Raw genomic sequence first — 19,970 nt, forward strand, 5'->3', positions numbered from 1 at the left:
GGGTGCATCCCTTCCCTGCCTGAAGATCTCCATTCCCATAAGCAGCTCTCTGTCACTGGTGGCAGGACCTGCTTCCTCCACTGGCTTCCCTGGGCCTAGAGGTGGTAAGGGTACTTCACTCTCACGAGCCCTGAGATATTGCACCATCTGATGAGATTTCCATATACTCTGTGAGCACCTTCTTCATAGTCCCTTTACTGACCCCTCCTAGAATGATCCTAATTCACCAGCTGCTTCCTGCTGACACCCCAATAACGTCAGTCACAATCTTAAGCATGTAGTAGGTTCCTATCCCAACCTAAGCCCTACAAGTCCATTAGATGGGTGGGGACAGCTGCATGGGTAGTTAGGATTGTGACTTCCACACCTTTACGTGCATAAATTGAGAGATGTCTGGGCCCTGGGGATGGAGTGGAGACAATTTGCAGCATCACACTTACACTTTCTTTGACATTTTAAATCTGTGCTAGAACTCTTGGGTGGTTCCAGTACATCCTGGGAAGCTCCTGCCCTCTTCTGCCCTCCTGCTCTTCCTTGTTCCTCTGCCCTAAGAGGTAGGGGGTGAAGGTTAAGAAGTGAGAATGCCTGGAGAGGGCTGTGCTGTCTCAAACCTTCCTTGTCCATTTTCTCTCTTCAGTGCATATCTGTTAATTGTATATTTGGCTTCCTGCAGTCCAGAGTCCCCTGGGGTATGGGAGGACAGTTTGCAGACTGTGTTCCATATTAGCTGGTGAAACTGCAATTCGAATATCCTAGACTGTCCAGGCAAGCCCAAACAGAGTCCTGCACTTGATAATCTTCCCTCCAGATTAGCCCTGAAGGCCAATGTGAAATCCGTAGCTGGACTAACTGCATTTATTACTGAAGATAATCTAACCAAGGCTCAAGTTCCCTCTTTGGGCTCTTCTAGCGGGAGGAACTCTCAGCCACCCTATGAACGCCAAGATGTGAGGAAGGGCAACGAAAGGGACCCCTCCTCTGCAGTTCCAGGGGCGGAGGTCTTCAGCCTAAAGCCCAGCCTCGCGTCCCAAGGCTGCATAAGGGCGGGTGCGGAGAGGGCTGAGAAGCCCTGACCTGCAGCACCCGCCACCCTCCCAGCCTTATACCTTCTCCAACTATGTCAAAGCCAAGCACACAAGCAGGTCAAAACAGAACAAAGTGACAATGGCATGGTTCTGCCACAGTCTCTGACACTTCCTCTTGAATGTTTGTTCCTTCCTTGGAGGCTGTGGGCGCGGTCTCTGCTGTGGAGTTCTTGAGAGCAGGTGGCAGAGCGGGTGAGGTCAGCGCGGCTGCTGGAGGCGGTGTGCTGTGCTCCCGCAGGGAGGAGGGCGGCGTGGAGGAGGCGGGCGCCCCCTGCTGCCCGCGCGGGCTCCTGCAGGCTCCCAGCCTTTCGTACCGTGGCCCCTGAGGCTTTCCCAGGCTGATGATGAATGAGCCCAGGGCCCGACGGAGGCATCCGAGGCACGTGACAACCCCCGCTCTGGTTGTAAATTGTCAGGCGATTCAGTGAAAGCGCTTTGCAAGCTGCTTGTGAGCAAGAGGCGGAGCAGTTTGGCTGATTCAGAATGGGCTGGACACAGTCAACTTTGCATGGGGAGAGAAATATGGTCTGATGGCTGGGAGCGAGGGCAGCTCGCTTTTGAGGCAGGGATTGCTGAATGAGGGGAGTGGCTTTCCAAGTTAGGCGTTTAGGGGAAAAATACCAACTGTCAGGGACGAATGAGAGAACAGGCCAAGCAGCCCTGGAGGGCCAAGTGAGGAGGCCTCTGTTGGAGTGCCTGAAATGTCTGGCTTCAGGACCTTGGATTCTTTAAATGATGCAATCTCCTGGCTTCTGCAGAGTTGAAATCAAGGCTTAGATCCCCAAACCATCTGTGAGCCTGGATACTTATGGATGGAAGTTAAAGTTTACAGTGACTCTAACACTGCAGAGGATCAAGTCTGGATACATCCACTTTCCTGGACAGGCCTTGAAAATGCTCGGAACCACTCTTTCTTCCCCTGTGCAATGGGGACAAGAATACAAACCTCTCTGAGATGAGGAAATTAGAGATAGTGTTTTTAAAGTGCTTGGTATGATACAGCATGCAGTTGGTGTTTAATAAGTGGTGTCTCTTCTAAGTCCCTATGAATGAAACCATGACATTGTGCAATCGAGGCAGGAATGCTCAGACTCCAATCCTGCTGAAATACAGAGGTGATCTTTGCCAATGAGGCATCGTGGAGACTCCATTACACGCTCCAGCAAGCAAACCTGTTATCCTCAGTGGCCCATGACCATTCTTGCTGTCAGACTTTGCTCCGTATGCACTGAGCCCAGAGCCGATTTTATCTGCCATGAAAAGAGGATGTGGAACGAAGAAGGGAGCAGAGTTTGGTTGCAGAGAGAAGTGTATGCTCCAAGAACCAGATGCTAAGATGGGATTAAATGTGCAAGGCTATTATTAGGGGAGATGCCTGTGGCAGAAAATGGGGAGAGAGATGGACAAGGCTGGGCAAGCCATCAGATCATGATGCAAGGCTGATCTGAGTGAAGGAAAGAGGGAGAAAAGGTAGTTGGACATGTTCTAGGCTGCCATGCGGTTAAGGAGTGTTCAGCTAGGGCATTGGGGGTCCTGGAGCCAGTGTCAACTGACATAGGACAGGAATGAGCCTTAGTATCTTTGCCAGGACCAGTTGTTGGTACGTGGCCTCACCACAAACACAGTGATGGATTTCAGAGCCCAGCAGCTGAGGCCGATGGTCAGTTATGCTCTCATGGTTAAAGGTCTTCCAGGCACATTCTCACAACAGCCACGATATATTTTTGTAAGAAATTCTACCAAGGCAAAATATGATTAAGATAGGTAGCCAAAACAAATAAAAAAGAAAGAAAAGCCACAAATTCCTCCCTGCTTGCTCTTTATGCATGCTCCTTTGCAATGTGATTTTGCTATTAGCTCCATCAAGAGATGGGTCTCCTTGAATCTGAGCTTGACCACGTGAATTGCTTTGACCACTGAAGCATTCACAAACATGGCACAACAGAGGCTTGAAAAATGCATATGCATTGGGACTTGCCCTCTCTTGTTACTTTTCGAACCAGAGACCTCCATGCAATGAGCCTAGACTAGCCTCCTAGAAGATGAGAACAAGAAGAAGCAGAAATCAAGCACCTTCCCACCACCAGGCATGTGAGTGAGGCCATCCTAGACTGTCCAGCCCCAGCCAAGCTGTCAGTGACCACAGAGACCAGCTAAGCCAAACTAAAACCGAAAGGACTGTGGGAAAACCTATAGTACTGTGAGAAACCATAAATGCTTGTTGTTTTAATTCACCCTGTTTGGGGACAGTGTGTTATGTAGTAAAAACTAATTGATATCATTTATGTCCATTTTATAGATGGAGGAACTGAAACCTGGAGACATGAGAAAGCCCCTCAATGAATTGAAGTCTCAAGGTGTTCATTGGTCTTCCTCAGAGCCTCCTACAGCAAGCTGGGCTTGATCAGAAGGCTCTGAGTTTGGGGGTAGCTTTACTCATTTGTGTTATTTGCCTAAACCCTGGAGTCTACTGAGATTGAGACCCCCAAATTTGATCATTAATAAATCTCTTTTGGACGAATAATATAAAGGTGCTAGGAGGCCCTTCTAGGCCATTGAAGCCACTAGAACAGAAGTCAAGGAATTCTCAATCTTCAAAGCATGGGAAATGAGGGGTACAGGGATTCTCCCTAGCCCAGTTAGAAACTCCTTCAGGCAGGACGTAAAATTTATATTTCTCTTCTATTCTTCTTCACGACTGTGCTAGTCTTATAAGTCTATTGTTCATTCATTCAACAAATATTTATTGAGTGTGCCAAGAAAAAAGCAAAGATCTTTGCCCTCATAGAGTTTACTTTCTAGGAGGGAAATAGAAAATAAACAGAATAAATAAGAGAAATATATGGTGTATCAGATAATGATGTGTGCTAGGAATTAAAAATAAAGAGGGGAATAGGAGAGGAAGTACCCGGCAGGGAACATTGCCATTCTAGATAGGGTAGCCTCACTGATAAGGTGACATTTGATTAGATAGATGAAAGAAAGTGAAAGTGGGAGTCACGTGAGTATTTGTGGGGAGAGGATTCCACAGCTAGTGCAGGGAAGCTGAGGCCAGAGCCTCATGAAGAGCTCAGGGAGCACCAGAAGGCCAGAGTGGCAGGAGGAGAGTGAACAAGGAGAAGAGCTAGTGGGAGACGAGTTCAGAGAGGAAAAGGAGGGCACGTCATGAAGCATCCTGCAGATCAAAGGTGGGACTTTGAGTGAAATGAGGAGCCGTTTGGGACTTAGGAGCAGAGGAGTGACATGATCTGACAACATGTTAGCAGGATCCCTCTGGCCGCTGTGTGTAAAATAGCCCAAAAGGTAGCAAGGGCAGAATCAGGGAGACCAGTTAGGAGGTGACTGCAATGACCATGGACTTACTTTGAATTGCAGTTAAAGTAGAGGTGTCTAGCCCAGGGCCCACGTGAGAAGGAACAGTTGATTATCATTTGTTGGGGGAAATACTGGATTGTGTCTTTTCACCAGCATTATGGTGCCGGAAAGAACAGCCAAGGGGACGTTGCTTCTTGACCTGAACAAGTTCTGCTTTGATGATGACAGTGAGGCACCAAACAACAGATTCAACTTCACCATGCCATCTGGAGTGGGGAGCGGCAGCAGATTTTTACAGGATCCAGCTGGCTCTGGGAAAATTGTGGTCAGTTAATGGTCATTGCATCATTAAAAGGGCATCGGGAATTGGTCCAACATGCATCATGCTTTTGCTGCCCCATAGAGAGAAATTTCCAAGGTAACCCCCTCTCAGAGCGACTGTAACTGACAGGCTTAATAGTGAGTCTGTGTTCCCCATTCGCTCTTTATTTTACCCTGGTTCCAGGAATCATTTGTTACACATAGTTGTGCCTGGGCTGCTGAGGACTGGATTCTTCCTTGCATAGCCTGCTTATCGTGCCTTCACAGACACGTCAGTGCCCTCTGTGCTCAGGCACTTTTGTTTATTTGAGTGCTCATTCCCGGCCCATAGAGCTGTGAGGTGAGAGAAAGCAGGGCCGGGACCTTGAGTATGTCTGGATAAATTCCACACAGTAGAACCACTGGAGACCAGAGGAGAGTGAAACAGTGAGGATGTGTAGGAAGCCCTCTCCCTGGCAACTTCAAGGGACAAAGCTGCATTGGAAGAAGGATAGGCATGAAAAGTGGGTCCCAATGATTTGAGTTAGACCTTTCCTTACAGAGCTCCTGCTGGAAGGTGGTGGGGAAGGAGAAGAGAAAAATGAAAGGGCTGGGAAAGCAGCCGCCTCAGGGAGGGAAGCCAGCAACCCGCTACCCTTCCCCTCACCCAGCTTTCTTCTCCACCTCCCATCCCAAGCCCTTCTTCAATCCCCAAGAACATCTCACCCAGTTTATTCATAGTACCATCTTAAAAATAATTTATATTTTTTTCTGTTTAGAAACTTAATACATGTTCTCTGTAGAAAATATAGAAAGCACAGAAAAGCATCACCATTCACTGATAACCAGTGTTAGTAGTTTGGTACATGTCCTTCTTTTCTTTTTTCTATAGATATATTTTATGTGTATTTTATACATATATGCATAGGTATTTTTTATTTTTATTATTTTTTTAAGAGACCATGTCTCACTCTGTCACCCAGGCTGGAGTGCAGTGGTTCAATCATAGCTCACCACAGCCTTGAACTCCTAGGCCCAAGTGATCCTCACATTTCAGCCTCCCTAGCAGCTGGGACTACAGGAGTGCGCCACTGTGCCTGGCTTATTTTTTAGCTTTTTCTAGAGCTTTTCTCAAGCTCCTGGTCTCAGGCAATCCTCCCACCTCCGCCTCCCCAAGTGCTGGGATTATAGGCATGAGCTACTGTGCCTAGCCTGCATATGAATTTTAGATACAGTACTGCCCCCTTATCCACCGGGGATATGTTCCAAGACCCCTAGTGAATGCTTGAAACCACAGATAGTACCAGACCCTACATATGTTATGTTTTTTCCTTCTATACATAGATACCTATGGTAAGTTTAATTTATAAATTAGGTACGGTAAGTATTGACAATAATAGTGAATAATAAAATAGAAAAAGTATAACAAAATACTATAACAAAAGTTGTGTGACACTGGGCATGGTGGTGCACACCCATAGTCCCAGCTACTTGAGGCTGAGATGGGAGGATCATTTGAGGCCACGAGTTTGAGGCTGCAGTGAGCTATGATTACACCTGTGAATAGCCACTGCACACCAGCCTGGGCAACAAAGGGGACCCCTATCTCTAAAAAACAATAAAGAAAACCAGTTATGTGAATATGGCTTCTCTCTCTCAAAATATCTTATAGTACTGTACTCACTATTTTCAGACTGTGGTTGACTCCAAGTAACTGAAACTGTCAAAAGCAAAACCACAGATAATAAGGGGGGACTACTATAATGAAACAGCCCTGCATATAAGATTCAATTTTGTGCTTTTCTTCAACGAATCTGAAGTTGTGATCCTGTGCTGTTGAGCAATAGTGCTTAATGAACATCTTTGTACATAGGTTCTCTCTCCTGGTAAATTATTTCCATAAGTTCACTAGCAGTGAGCAAAGGTATGGTCATAACTTTTTAAAGCTCCTAATTTTTATGGGCAAAGTGTTTGCCAAAAGCGTTTTGCCAATTTATATATCCACTAGCAGTATATGAAAATGTCTCTCGCAGCCCAATAAATAGGATTGTTTAATCTGTATAATTTACTATCTCTGTTTTAATCTAGCTGATTGGTGATCTAGACTACGAAAATCCAAGTAACCTAGCAGCCGGCAATAAATATACGGTGATAATCCAGGTGCAGGATGTGGCCCCCCCTTACTATAAAAGCAAGTATCATTTTGTTTTATTTCATGATTGTCTCTCTTGAGTATCAATGACCAAACTCTGCTGGGCAATACTAGGTATTGTGCTAGGTCCCCCTTCTCACTAGTACTGCCCTCATGCAGGGACCCCCTCTTTCTCGGCTGAATTACAACACTTAAGAGTCTTTGAAGGGAAATGCAAATGCCATCATATGACTTCCTTGGTTAAAGCCTTCGAGCATCTCCTGTAGCTGTCAAGTTCAAGTTCCAACTCTTTGACTTGGCATACAAGATTTTTCATCATTCGGTTGCTGCTTAATTCTCCAGCTTCACCTCCTGTCACTTGCTTCCAAGCCCCCATTTTTTTCCAACTGGGCAAAGAGCTTGAAGTTTTCCAGAGTGAATTATGTGGTTTTATACCTTGGCATTTTTGCATATGCCTACAACACCCCCCAATCTCCTCCCTGCCCCATTTGTCTGATTCTATCCTTTTAAGGCTCAGCTTGTTCTTTCTCCTGGAAGCTGTTCCTACCCTGGGTTCTGTAGTGCTCTGTGTGCTCATGCGCTTATCAAAGGGTGAACACCCTCGGCATCTAAAAGGCAGGAGCTCCCATGTCTTAGCCACCTGGTATCCCCTATGCGCAAAGCCTGTACACAGGAGATTCTTTAAAGATGTTGAATAAACAAATGGATGAGTATGGAATTGTGATTAAATGTGTTTCTATTTCCATTTTTAGATAACGTCTACGTTTATATCCTAACAAGCCCAGAAAATGAGTTTCCTCTCATTTTTGATAGGCCATCCTATGTATTTGATGTGTCAGAAAGAAGGCCGGGTAAGTAACAGATAAGACACAGACCAGAGTGCTGTCAATGGACTCCATCCAAACGTGTGTTCTGTGGAGTGGAAAACTCCCTTCTGGAGGCCTCGCATGCTGTTTTGCACAGTGATTCACAGCTGATTAGTATTTATTGCACCTCTTATTTCTTTTAAATTTTCCTCGCTGCTGAGGAGCCCTTCAGGTGAAACTTGGACTTTTGAAAACTGTTGGTTAAACTGCATTTCTCAGAAGCCTCTGATTGCTTCCTTGCCTGTTTGCCTGATTCCGCTAATCCTCCCTTTTCCAGGTTTAAGTTTTCTCTTGGTCTCCACTGTGAGTTTTATCCAGCTCACTCAGAGAATTAAAATTTAAAAACAGAAAAGGTTTCCCATTTCTATATTTCCTTCATTTACAAACAAAATAAAGGCATTTTCTCTCTCCCCTACTAAGATTCCCTGAAGGCCTTCTTTTCTGCCCTTTACAACACCCTGCTTTTTGCAGGCTCCTCCCCTTTAAGGAAAAGACTCACTCCCCACTTCCAGCTTCACTTTCTGCCTCCCTCTCGCTCTCTCAGTTTGAAGGTAATACTATAAATGCTCTAGTGTAATAGACTCCCCACAGCCTTTCATCTTTAGATCATGGATACTTTTTCCATATTAAAAACAACAACAACAAATGAAACCAAAACCAAAACACTCCCTCTAAAATGATCCATTCTCTTTAGGATGGTCTCCATTTCCTGACATTAAGTTTTCAAGCAAAATGCAAAATGCAAGTCCAAAGAAAATGCTTTTAATTTCTTATACCTTATCCAGTGAATAACAAATTTGAAAGGAATAGGCTTTCTGGGAATTCACAGATCTTACTGCAGTTCTTTTTGATCACCTACTTTGGGTCACAAACTTAGTGCTGGGATACAGAATTGAAAAAGAGAAGGTTCTGCCCTTGAGGAGTGTAATTTATGAGAAGGAACTCCTACAAAACAAGCCAGAATGCTAGCAGCCCCACCAACAATATTTGTAAAAATTGCAAAATGGAAGAGGATTTAAAAATCTATAATCTGTAATCATCAATTGCTAAATTCTTTAACAATTGTTTATTTTTAAAAGAGCAATTCATGCTCATTATAGAAAATTGAAAAACACGGGACTTTTAGACAATACTGCTGCAAAGAGATGTATGTGTGAGGTTGTATGTTCTTTGTACTATTGTTTCTGATAGCAAAATGATTAGTGTCCCTGGAGCCTATATAAAGGCATAAATTGCTGGGCATGGTGGCTGACGACTATAATCCTAGCACTTTGGGAGGCCGAGCTGGGCGGATCACTTGAGGTCAGGAGATCGAAACCAGCCTGGCCGACATGGTGAAACCCCATCTCTTCTAAAAATACAAAAAGATTAGCCAGGTGTGGTCGTGGGCACCTGTAATCCCAGCTACTTGGGAGGCTGAGGCAGGAGAATTGCTTGAACCCAGGAAGTGGAGGTTGCAATGAGCCGAGATCGCACCACTGTACTCCAGCCTGGGCGACAGAGTGAGACTCTGTCACACACACACACACACACACACACACACACACACACACACACACACACAGATATAAATTGTCTATTACACCTCACAGGACTGCTTGGATCATAGGGTCAGTTACCTAGCGGGTGTTGGTTAGCATTATTTCAATTTAGTAGAATTGAAGCTATAAAACAGAGTTTGGACAGCAAGGAGGCCTCCAGAAGTCCTTCTTACCATGGCAGTTAGGACATCTGTTCCTGAATCATCCTTCCCTACCCCTTAAAAGCAGGACTTATTGCAGGTACTTTATTCCTCCAGCCAGAACCCGAGTGGGACAGGTGCGAGCCACTGATAAAGACCTCCCCCAGAGCAGCCTCGTGTACTCCATCTCCACCGGAGGGGCCAGCCTCCAGTATCCAAATGTATTTTGGATTAATCCCAAGACAGGAGAACTCCAGCTGGTAACTAAAGTGGACTATGAAACAACCCCCATCTATATTCTCAGAATCCAGGCCACCAACAATGAAGACACAAGCTCTGTCACTGTGAGTGGGGCTGCTTGGTATAGTCCCAGTAACCCAACTGGTTGACTTAGGGTCTCTCTGGCACCCCCAGAGTGTGGATGTGGCAATGAGGAAACTTCCCAGGGTACATCCTGCGGATGTGGTGAGAAACAAGTAAAGGTGCCCTGGGAAATAAAGATCCACATTTTTCTTTTTTCGTTTTTGAGGCAGGGTCTCGCTCTGTTGCCCAGGATGGAGTACAGTGGTGTAACTTTGGCTCACTGCAACTTCCACCTCCTGGGCTTAAGCGATTCTCGTGCCTCAGCCTCTCAAGTAGCTGGGATTGCAAGTGTGCACCACCGTGCGCAGCTAATTTTTGTATTTTTAGTAGAGACGGGTTTCGCCATGTTGGCCAGGCTGGTCTCGAACTCCTGACCTCAAGTAATCCACCCGCCCCAGCCTCTCAAAGTGCTAGGATTATAGGCGTGAGCCACTGCACCCAGCCCCACATTTTTTTGAGGCTCAAGTTTGTGGGTGACTGACAAAAGCACTAAAGTTGTTGGCCAGATATTAGAATGTCTGGTGGACCCACAAAGCCACTTTGTGGGACAAGGTTCCTCTTGTGGCCCTGTAAATCTTGCTTTGCCTTCACTGAAGGCTGTTGGTGAAATGCACACTTCCCAGAAGTTGAGTGTGGTTTTGGAGTTATGCATTTCCTCCCCAGGAGCAGTTATGCCGTGTTCCTACCCTGCCTCTATGCATACCAGATGGGGTAGATCTTAAAACGATGCTGTGTTGCTATCTTGCTTCCCAACCTTTGAGGCTGAGAATGTTGTTATAGGCAGATTCTGAGTCAGAGGGTCTGGGGCCTGAGACTCTGCATTTCTGACATGCTTCCAAGTCGGGCGGTGCTGCTGGTCCCCTGCCACACCTCGAGTTGCAGGGACCTAATAGGTCCATGTTGTCAGTGGTTTGGATTATCCAAGGGCAACATGATAGCCACAAAGACCAAACTATTCCCTGGTCCTTCCCATTAGTAAAGTAAAAAAGCATGAAGGCAAAATGAACTCTCAGTTAGCAGCAGGCAGCCATAGACAAAGATTGGTTCAGAGTCAGGAGACCGAGTTCATTTTTCAACTTTGATCCCAATTTTCCGAGGGAGTCTGAGCAATGCTTATCTCCGTGTCCCTATTTCTCTATCTCTTAAACGGAGAGTCACCTGATAACCCAATGCCTGAATAGTCCGCTTCCTCCGATAACTTGCTTTGAATTAATGGGGTGATGTTTTTAATGATGTGCAAGGTTTGGCATTGCTACCCAAGGAAAGTTGGAGATAATTGCAGTGTTTGTTAGGCTGTTTTTTTTTTTTAAAAGAAAATGAATGGACTCCATTCTGGGGGCTAACTAGAGTGAACATTTCAATTTATTCCTGGGCTCAGAAGTAGCTGAAATCCCAAATTTCAAAGGTAGTATGAATATGACTCAAAATTCATAAGCTTTTTAAAAGGGGTGATGAACTAAACGATCACACAAGTCCCTTTCAGGGCTGACATTCTATGATTCTGTGCTGGCAGGCATCCCAGGCTATATTCCAATTTACCAGGCATAAAAGACAGCGATGAAAGAGAATAGGCTGGCCCCTGCTTATGGCAGGTTAGCTCTAGGGCTTAGTACAGTGCTAATAGCCCAGGTTACAGATGAGATCCCAGCTTAACCAGGCCTGCTTGTTCTGTCCCAGTGAGTCTTAGCCCTGGCTGCATATTAGAATCAGCTAGGGAACATCAATGAGGGCCCTGACCTCCACCCTCCAATCTATTGGTTCTGAAGTGGGCCCAAGAAAGCAGAGCCAGGGCTGAGAACCATTTCTGCATATGCCAGAGTTAAAGAAGTTCCATTTACAAGGGGCAGCAGGCAAGGTGGCACATGGAGACACCGTAAATCCACACCTTCCTGGAAAAACAACTCGGTGTCATCTGCAGGTGAGCCTATGTGTCCAGGAGCATGTGTGTGTGGGGGGGGCAAGGTATACATACACTACATGTGCACACACACATGCATATGGTGTAGAAGTTAATAGCATAGGATTTGGAGTAGGACAGACCTGAATTCAAATCCCAACTCTGCCATTCACTAGCTGAATGATCTTAGATCAATTACCTAGTCTCTCTAAACTTCCATTTTCTCACCATAAAATGGGAATAATCATGTTATCTATCTCATGTGAGTTTAAATGAGCTAATTTATGAAAAGTGCTTAGCCTGAAAACTGCCTACACACAGTAAGCACTCAATGAGTTTTAGCTATTGAGAATGACCACCTTCTTGCTACTCTAGGTTACTGTGAACATCCTTGAAGAAAATGATGAAAAGCCAATTTGTACTCCAAACTCTTATTTCCTGGCCCTCCCAGTGGATCTGAAAGTTGGCACAAATATTCAGAATTTCAAGCTGACGTGTACCGACCTTGATTCCAGCCCCAGATCTTTCCGTTATTCCATTGGCCCAGGTATAGTACTTGGTGTCGACAATCCTGGCCCTGTCCCTGAGGACCCTGAAGTTGTCTAGGGGTGGGGTCTGTGCTCACACACTGATCTGGGCAAAGTGGGATGGGAGTTGGGAGGGCATTATTTTTTTGAGATAGGGTCTTGCTATGCTGCCCAGGCTAGTTTTGAACCCCTGGGCTCAAGTAATCCTCCTGCTCAGCCTCCCAAGTAGCTGAGACTACAGGCATGCCTCATTGCACCCAGCTTGCTGGGGAAGTATTTGAATGAGGAAAGCAGAGACACAAAATCTAGCAGCCCCTATGCTTCCTGGCACTCCTCTCAGTTTCCCCTTCTCGTCTTACTCCTCCCAGACCCCATACGTGACTGCCCAAAGGCCCAAGAAAAGGGTGAACCCCCCAATTCCTGACTACAGTATGAGTCATAAAGCATATTAGTGTCGTTAGAAAAAATGCAGTCCAACTTTTCGACCACCTCTTTTCCTGAAAGCTTGTAGTGGGGGCAGGGAATCCCAGTCCTCCCTCTGGATAATAATAGATTAAATAGATTAAGTGCGTTTTGAAACGTGTCCTCAGGAATTCTCTTCTGCTCCATTCATCTTCTGCCTTTAAAAATATACCATTGTAGGGAAAAAAGAGCACCCCTCAATGGAAATTACACCAAAATAGCTCATCTAATGAAGCGCTGGGGCCAGAGATGTAAACCCAAACAAGCAGAACAATTCCACGTGAGAGAGTAAAAATCCATCCCTGCTGCCTGCTGTGCCCTTGGCCGAGCAGGAACTTGAACAGTAGGAAGCCTCTCGAGCTGGCTGTGTCACAAAACCCAGGGGCAGAAACTGCCTCGAGACTGCGGTTGCCGAAGATGGAAACAATCCATACTGAGAGCCCTAAGGCCTTTATGGAGCATTTTGCTGTTAAGGGAGCAAAAATTGCATCATCTCCTGCTCCATTTACTGGTGTTCAGTCGGTAATGAGTCTGGAGCCAGTGGAGGAATGAGCGGGCGTGTGCTTGGGCTGGCAGCCTCTCTGCCCCAGGCTCCCTGAGCTGAGCCATGAGCCCCAGCAGAGCTGTGTGTGTGTTTGGGGGTGTGATGGGGTGGGTTCAGGAGGACCTGGGACTGCAATTCCCGCAAAGCCAGGAGGCACCTTCCTTTGGAGGACTCCAGGGACAGCCGTAACCAGTGTGACCCACTGGGTCCTGTGAAAAGCATGCAGTGAACTTGGCCTATGGCTAGGGATGTGACCTATTCTACCCTCTTGAAACCCACTCATTTGTTTGAGTGTGAATTACACGTGTTGTTACCAAATAATTGCCGGATGAGAAATCAGAAGGGGCTGCACCAGGGTTACAAAGTCTCTGCTTAATACTCAGCAAGATGGCACCTAGGCTAAGGGTGTTGTCCTATTGTCCTTTTCTACTCAGCCTTGTTTGCAGCCACACTGGTTGTGAGCAAGAGCTTCTTTGTACTAATGCCATCTCTGGTGCAGTTAAAGCCTGTAGCATATAACTAATCCAGCTCTGGTGTATCAGAGACACAGTCTACACTTGAGGTGTGGACATTTGAGAAAAAGATTGAATGCAGTTTTCTTCTAAACCTTTATTTCTTACTCTCTTTTCTTCCTTTTACCAACACCCCTGCATCAAATCTCATTTAGGTAACGTCAACAATCATTTCACCTTCTCTCCCAATGCTGGTTCCAACGTCACACGCCTGCTGCTTACATCTCGCTTTGACTATGCTGGTGGGTTTGATAAGATCTGGGACTACAAGCTACTTGTCTACGTAACTGATGACAACTTGCTGTCTGACAGGAAGAAAGCGGAGGCTCTTGTTGAGACAGGAACAGTGACACTGAGTATTAAAGTCATTCCCCACCCAACCACTATCATCACCACGACCCCCAGGGTAAGGGCTTTAGGACCTGGAATCCCCAGGCACATTTCCTTGTGAGTTATGTTGATGGACTTCTTTCCCCGGCCTGGAGGTATGTGGGGTGGACTGAAGAGTTGAGGTATTAGGATGTTGCCAAAAATGGCAACCATGGGCTGGACTGGAGTAGCTGCAGGGTGGCAAAAATCTGGTGAGACCTCAGACTCATAACCGCTAACTCAACCACTAACATTTCCTGTTCTGGTAGAGAAGAGTGTGTTGTTTGTGCAGAGACTTGTGAGAGATCAGACCTCAACCATCTGTGTGGCTTGTGGCACAGGAGCTGATTTCCATGGGCATGTTGCCAGTTGCTACCTTCACAACCCCTCTCTGCTTGTTCAGAAGAGTCTTTGCAAGTCAATATCCATGAAATTAGGTTGCTTGCTTACTGCTGGGTGCTCTTTCCCACATCTTTTGAAGAATCACCAGGTACCAATCTGTACCCTACACCCCACCTCCGCTCCAAAAAAATTCATCCAATCTACAAATATCGATTTAATGCCTATAGTGTGCCAGTCACTTTAGCAAACAAGCCAAAAATGATCCCTGCTCTCAGAAAGCTTATTGTATAGGCGAGTGATTCTCTAAGTGCGGTCCCTAGACCATCAGAATCAGCACCACCTGGAAACTGGTTGGAAATGCAAATTCTCAGGCCCAGCCTAGATTATTAAAGTTATAGGTTACCCAACCATGATCATCACCATGACCTCCAGGGAAGGATGCTGGAACCCGGAATCCCCAACTCTATCCCCTAACCTAATGAATCCGAAACTCTGGAGGTGGGGTCCAGTGAGCTGTGTTTTCAATCAGCCTTTCAGGGAATTCTAATGTGCATTAAAGTCTGAGAGCCACTGATCTAGAGGGGGAGATAGATTACAAACAAGTATTCAAATTGACAAAGTAAATACAGACTGTGGGAAAGGGTAGGAAGAAAATGACCAGGTGCTATCACAGAATTGGCCTGGAGAAGGAAGGGAGAGCCTTGAATCTGACAACAGGATTATCTTCCCTGCCCCTTGGAGGAACTGGCTTGCATCTATGCTGACTCATCTGTCCCCTTTCTTCCTCCTCCTCTTCCTCCTCCTCCTCCTCCTCCTAGTAGAAGCTGCACCCCTGGTCAGCAGCCTGATACCTGCAGCATGCCAGAAGGAAGGTAATCAGAACCTTAGAGAACCCACTATGGAGGTGGCCAGCTTCTTCTCAGAGTCTTGCCAGGAGCTGGTTCATGCTCCTCTCTCCCGTGCTTGAGTCAATATGACCCCAGTGAATGGAGGCATATGGCAACCCTAGGACTTTCCTTGTGGGAGGAGCTGGTAGGCTCTCCTGAGTGAGGAGTTCCCACCTTTCTTGGGCTCAGAGCATGACCTGATTGTGACATATCCAATCCTGAAACCTCCGTAACTTGTTTGTTATCTGTCTCCAGCTCTAGGAAGCAGATGCTGAACTTGAGGCTTTGCTGTGATATCAGCCCACTGCTCTGGCAGTGGCAGCTTGTAGTTGAGAAAACACTGAAAAGCCTACAAGGCATTTAAAAAAACAACTTTCGTGGCTTATGCTGTCTCGGTGAGAGACAATGGCTATATTCGTCCCTGGGTTATGCCCAGATATGGCAGAAAAAAAGCCAATGGAGTTTTTTTTAGCTTTGGGGAAGGGGAAGACAGAGAATAAAATAAGGCCTAGAGTTGTTTTTCAGTTCCCTAAAATTTCTGGGTTTTGATCTAATGGATGTCTGCAAAGACTATAAATAAGGTGATGGGTTGAATCAGCAAGAACTGTGAGCACACAGATGTCCAACTTATAGAGCAATAACAATAACAAAGAGTGGAATAAACACTCAACACGAGAGAGTGCTGAATGTCAAAATCACTACCACCCTCTACTCACCCTCCCTGCTCTCTGTTGTTCAAGCCCAGGGTCACCTATCAGGTCCTGAGGAAAAACGTTTACTCTCCATCTGCATGGTACGTGCCATTTGTCATCACTTTGGGCTCCATATTGCTTCTGGGTCTCCTCGTGTACCTGGTCGTCCTATTGGCCAAAGCCATCCACAGACACTGCCCCTGCAAGACTGGGAAGAACAAGGAACCTCTGTAAGTTGCCAGTGGGCTGGGCTCTCTTCCCCACCTCCTTTAGGACACTGTTTCTGGTGACATCAGGAGAAGGAAAAATGGAGAATCAGGATTTCTCTACAAGGCAGTTTGCCTGGAGTGAAGGCAGGAAAAGGAGATACGGGGGAAGGAATCCCAGCTCCCCTCGTTCCTGGTGCACTTTCTTTGTCACCTGCTAGGCCAGGAAACCATCCTTTTGGCTTTCCCTGGCAACCTACTCTGTCCTTGAGGCTCTTAATGAGACTGGGGCATCAACCTTCTGATGACCTTGCCCTGGATAAAACCTTCAGCAAAGCCCTGTTGTAAATAGCGATAGAATATGCCGTGCTCTTATTTGTAGAATATTTAAAGGATAGTATGGAATTAAGGCAAGCACACAAAACCAGTAAGGGAATTAAGCTTTTGTCTCCAGTGACTCAGCCGGGTTTTTGTGTGACCAAATAATTCTTGGTGTTTTGCTTGTGGTCTCAGTCTCTCACTCTTAAGGGTTGTAAACGCAGGCCTGTTTTCTCTTTTTCCAGTTTTCACCTCCCCACTAATATGCCTCTTATTGTGCCAATCTGTGATGTGTCTTTTACTGGCTAAAGTGAGGTAGTAGAGTGACGTGAAGAGAGCACCAAAGAATCACAAACTTCTCCCAGAGCCAAGCTTCTTGATTCTCAGTAGCTCTTACAACTTACAGCTTAGATGGTTCTGAGCCTGAGTTTTGGAGTTAGATGGGCCTGAGCTCAAGTCTTAGCTCTACCATTTTCTTGGATTGTGGCTTTGAGCAAGTGACCACCTCTGTGAACTTGAATTTTCTTATTTGTAAAATTAATCAACTAAATGAACAAATGTAAACAAGGCACTTAACTGTATTCCTGATATAGAGTAAATGCTTAGTACACTACCCAGCCATTTTTTACAAATCTTGTTTCATTATTCTTCACAGATGAGTCCCAGTGAGTTCAGGATTCTAGATTCCAAGTTTAGCTCTATGCCCAAGTATCTTGAGGTGTTGGAACCTCTGAGTTCTAGGATCTCTCAATGGCAAAAAGAGGGGGTGATAAGACATGTGTGCCTTTTATGGGTATTTTAAATATTAAATATTAACTGTCAAATAACAAAATCTATGGATGAAAGACTGTATAAAAGTACAAGGCATTAGAATAAAGATGTGCATTGCATTTTGCCATATTTATTGCGGAAGTTTGTTGCTATTGGCAACCTTGACTTCAAGGTAAGAAATCCTCGAGCATCTGCTGAAATTAAAAAAGGCATTTTTGTTTGAACTCTATTCACAAATTGATTTTTTTTTAAAAAAAAACAGCTCTAAAAGAGTAATTGCTTGTAAGGATGGTGGTGTACTGTAATGGGATTTGGATAGAAGTTCTTGAAGAAACAAATCCAATAGACACTGCAACTCTCATGTAATTTATGGCTAAACGTTAAACATGCACCTTGAACCTGGTTCTTTTAACTTATGTTGTAAATATTAATTGTTTTCAACATGGTTGACTTAAAAAAGAAAAACTAGCTAGAAAACCAGACTCAGACTCAACCTCTCTGGAAATTAGTTATACCATATGACAGCCAACCTTTGTCAAATAGCAAAGAAGAAAATTAGGGTTACAGAGCTATAGAATCCAAGGTGATCATGGGAAATCTCGTAGGGTCTGAGTCCAGCTCTTCATGTGACAGGAAACCAAAATGTAACTGCCAGCTCTCAAACCTCCCTGTTGTGAGCCAAGCCTTCTGCTCTGCTGGCTCTTGGGGAGAAAGGGATAGGGCAAGAAGACTTGCTGGACAGTCTGACTAGGGCAGGCATGTCCTCACCAGGTTTTCTCATCAGAGACAATGTATTCCCTGAAGTTTATAAGGTGATACTTTTCAACTCATCAAATTCCCAGAACCTCCCTAGTCCAAAGCCAATAGTGATGAAGCTGCTTTGTTTGAAGCAGGCGTGGTGATCTAGTTTTCTTTCTGGCCCCTATCCCTGGCACCTCTTTCAGTCAACCCCTGTATCTCAAAGGGCATAGTTGCCCAAAGAACCCTATGGTGTCATGTGTGTGCCAGTGCAGCATACTTTCAAGTGAATTAATAGCCATTCTTTTTCCCCCCATAGGACAAAGAAAGGAGGTATGTACAGTACCTGTTTCCCTTGTCTGTTGTTTTTTGCTTGCTCTGTTGTGCTACGTAAAAAGGTTCCTACTCGGCAAAGAATCAGGCCGCGATCACATCTTGGAGCATTTTCAGCTGCATCTTCTGTGGCTGGAAGGAAGCGGAGGTCGGTTGCAGCTGGAGAATGGGAAGGGTGGGGGGACAGTGCCTTGGCCTGCCTGGATATCTCAATTTGGTCCTGCCTATGCCCTACCTAGAGCCCTCGCCAATCAGCTCAGCTGAACACCTAGGTCTGTCCCTTGCTGCATGGCACAGGAAGAAAGAACTCTCCGTGTGTTAAATGTAGACAGGACCTGCTTACTGCGGCCCATGGAGGGTGTCCTGAGGACAGCTAATGCTTTGTGCTGGACACAGGCCTCTTTTGAAAGAACAGATAAGGCTGGGCGCAGTGACTCACACCTGTAATCCCAGCACTTTGAGAGGACGAGGTGGGTGGATCACAAGGTCAGGAGTTTGAGACCAGCCTGGCCAGCATGGTGAAACCCCGTCTCTACTAAAAATACAAAAAATTAGCCGGGCATGGTGGTACGCACCTGTAGTCCCAGCTACTCGGGAGGCTGAGGCAGGAGAATTGCTTGAACCCAGCAGGTGGAGGTTGCCGTCAGCCAAGATCACGCCACTGCACTCCAGACTGGGCGACATAGTGAGACTCTGTCTCAAAAAAAAAAAGAACAGATAATACTTGATTCCCAGATTCTAATGGATTTGATCATTTCCACAAATTATTTAGGTTAGACTAGTGAGAAGGGGGAGATGAGGGTGGTGAGATGGGCTGAGAGCTGACTGACTTCAGAGAAGTGGGTAAATTGGGAAGGTCCATCTGAGCAGCTCCAGGTCTGAGGAGGTGTCCTGGCTTGGCCTCAAGTAGACTCCAGAATATGGGGGAGACAGGACAAAGAATTGGACAGTGTTTTAATTTAAAAAAAAAAAGTTTGCTTTAATCACTCCATCTACAGGCATGTGTCTGACATGCTTAAGGCATGTCTCAACAGGGTTAGAAATTTGATTATAGTGGTTATTGATCATATTGACAGAGATGATTTTAATAAATGAGATTTTCACAAACTGTCTCTAATCCCACTTTTTAAAAAGGGGATGGGGGCTGGGCATGGTGGCTCACACTTATAATCCCAGCACTCTGGGAGGCCAAGGCTAGAGGATCACTTGAGCCCAGAAGTTCGAGACCAGCTTGGGCAACATAGTGAAACCCTGTCTGTAGAAAAAAAATTTTTAAATTAGCTGGGTGTGATAGTGTACGCCTGTAGTCTTAGCTACTGGGGAGATAGCTGAGAGGATCACTTGAGCTCAAGAGGTCAAGGCTGCAGCGAGTTGTGACCGCACTCTAGCCTGGACGACAAGAGTGAGACCCTGTCTCAAAATAAAATAAATAAAATAAAACAAAATAAAATAAAATAAAATAAAAGGGCTTGGGAATTAATGCACAAAACCCACACCTTATGAACAGAGGTATCCAATCCAATCTTTCTTTAAAAGCCATGTAAAAGCCAGTTTTCTAGGTCCACTGATAATAAGCTAGAAAAAGAATAAAAAACAACTAAATTGTTTGA

The 19,970-nt window shown here is 45.5% G+C and overlaps 1 protein-coding gene across 1 annotated transcript in view; it reads left to right on the plus strand.

The window, feature by feature from the left end:
• The window catches only part of CDHR3 (cadherin related family member 3), a 74,558-nt gene that overhangs the window by 44,825 nt on the left and 9,763 nt on the right, over positions 1-19,970 (plus strand). The window contains exons 9-16 of the mRNA XM_003811191.6: positions 4,554-4,725; positions 6,789-6,891; positions 7,605-7,703; positions 9,517-9,743; positions 12,035-12,206; positions 13,860-14,110; positions 16,043-16,224; positions 18,347-18,360. Coding sequence (XP_003811239.1) covers positions 4,554-4,725; positions 6,789-6,891; positions 7,605-7,703; positions 9,517-9,743; positions 12,035-12,206; positions 13,860-14,110; positions 16,043-16,224; positions 18,347-18,360 — 1,220 coding nt within the window. The remainder of the gene's footprint in view (positions 1-4,553; positions 4,726-6,788; positions 6,892-7,604; positions 7,704-9,516; positions 9,744-12,034; positions 12,207-13,859; positions 14,111-16,042; positions 16,225-18,346; positions 18,361-19,970) is intronic.

The sequence above is a fragment of the Pan paniscus genome, chromosome 6, assembly GCF_029289425.2.
Source record: "Pan paniscus chromosome 6, NHGRI_mPanPan1-v2.0_pri, whole genome shotgun sequence".
Classification (NCBI taxonomy): Eukaryota; Metazoa; Chordata; class Mammalia; order Primates; family Hominidae; genus Pan; species Pan paniscus.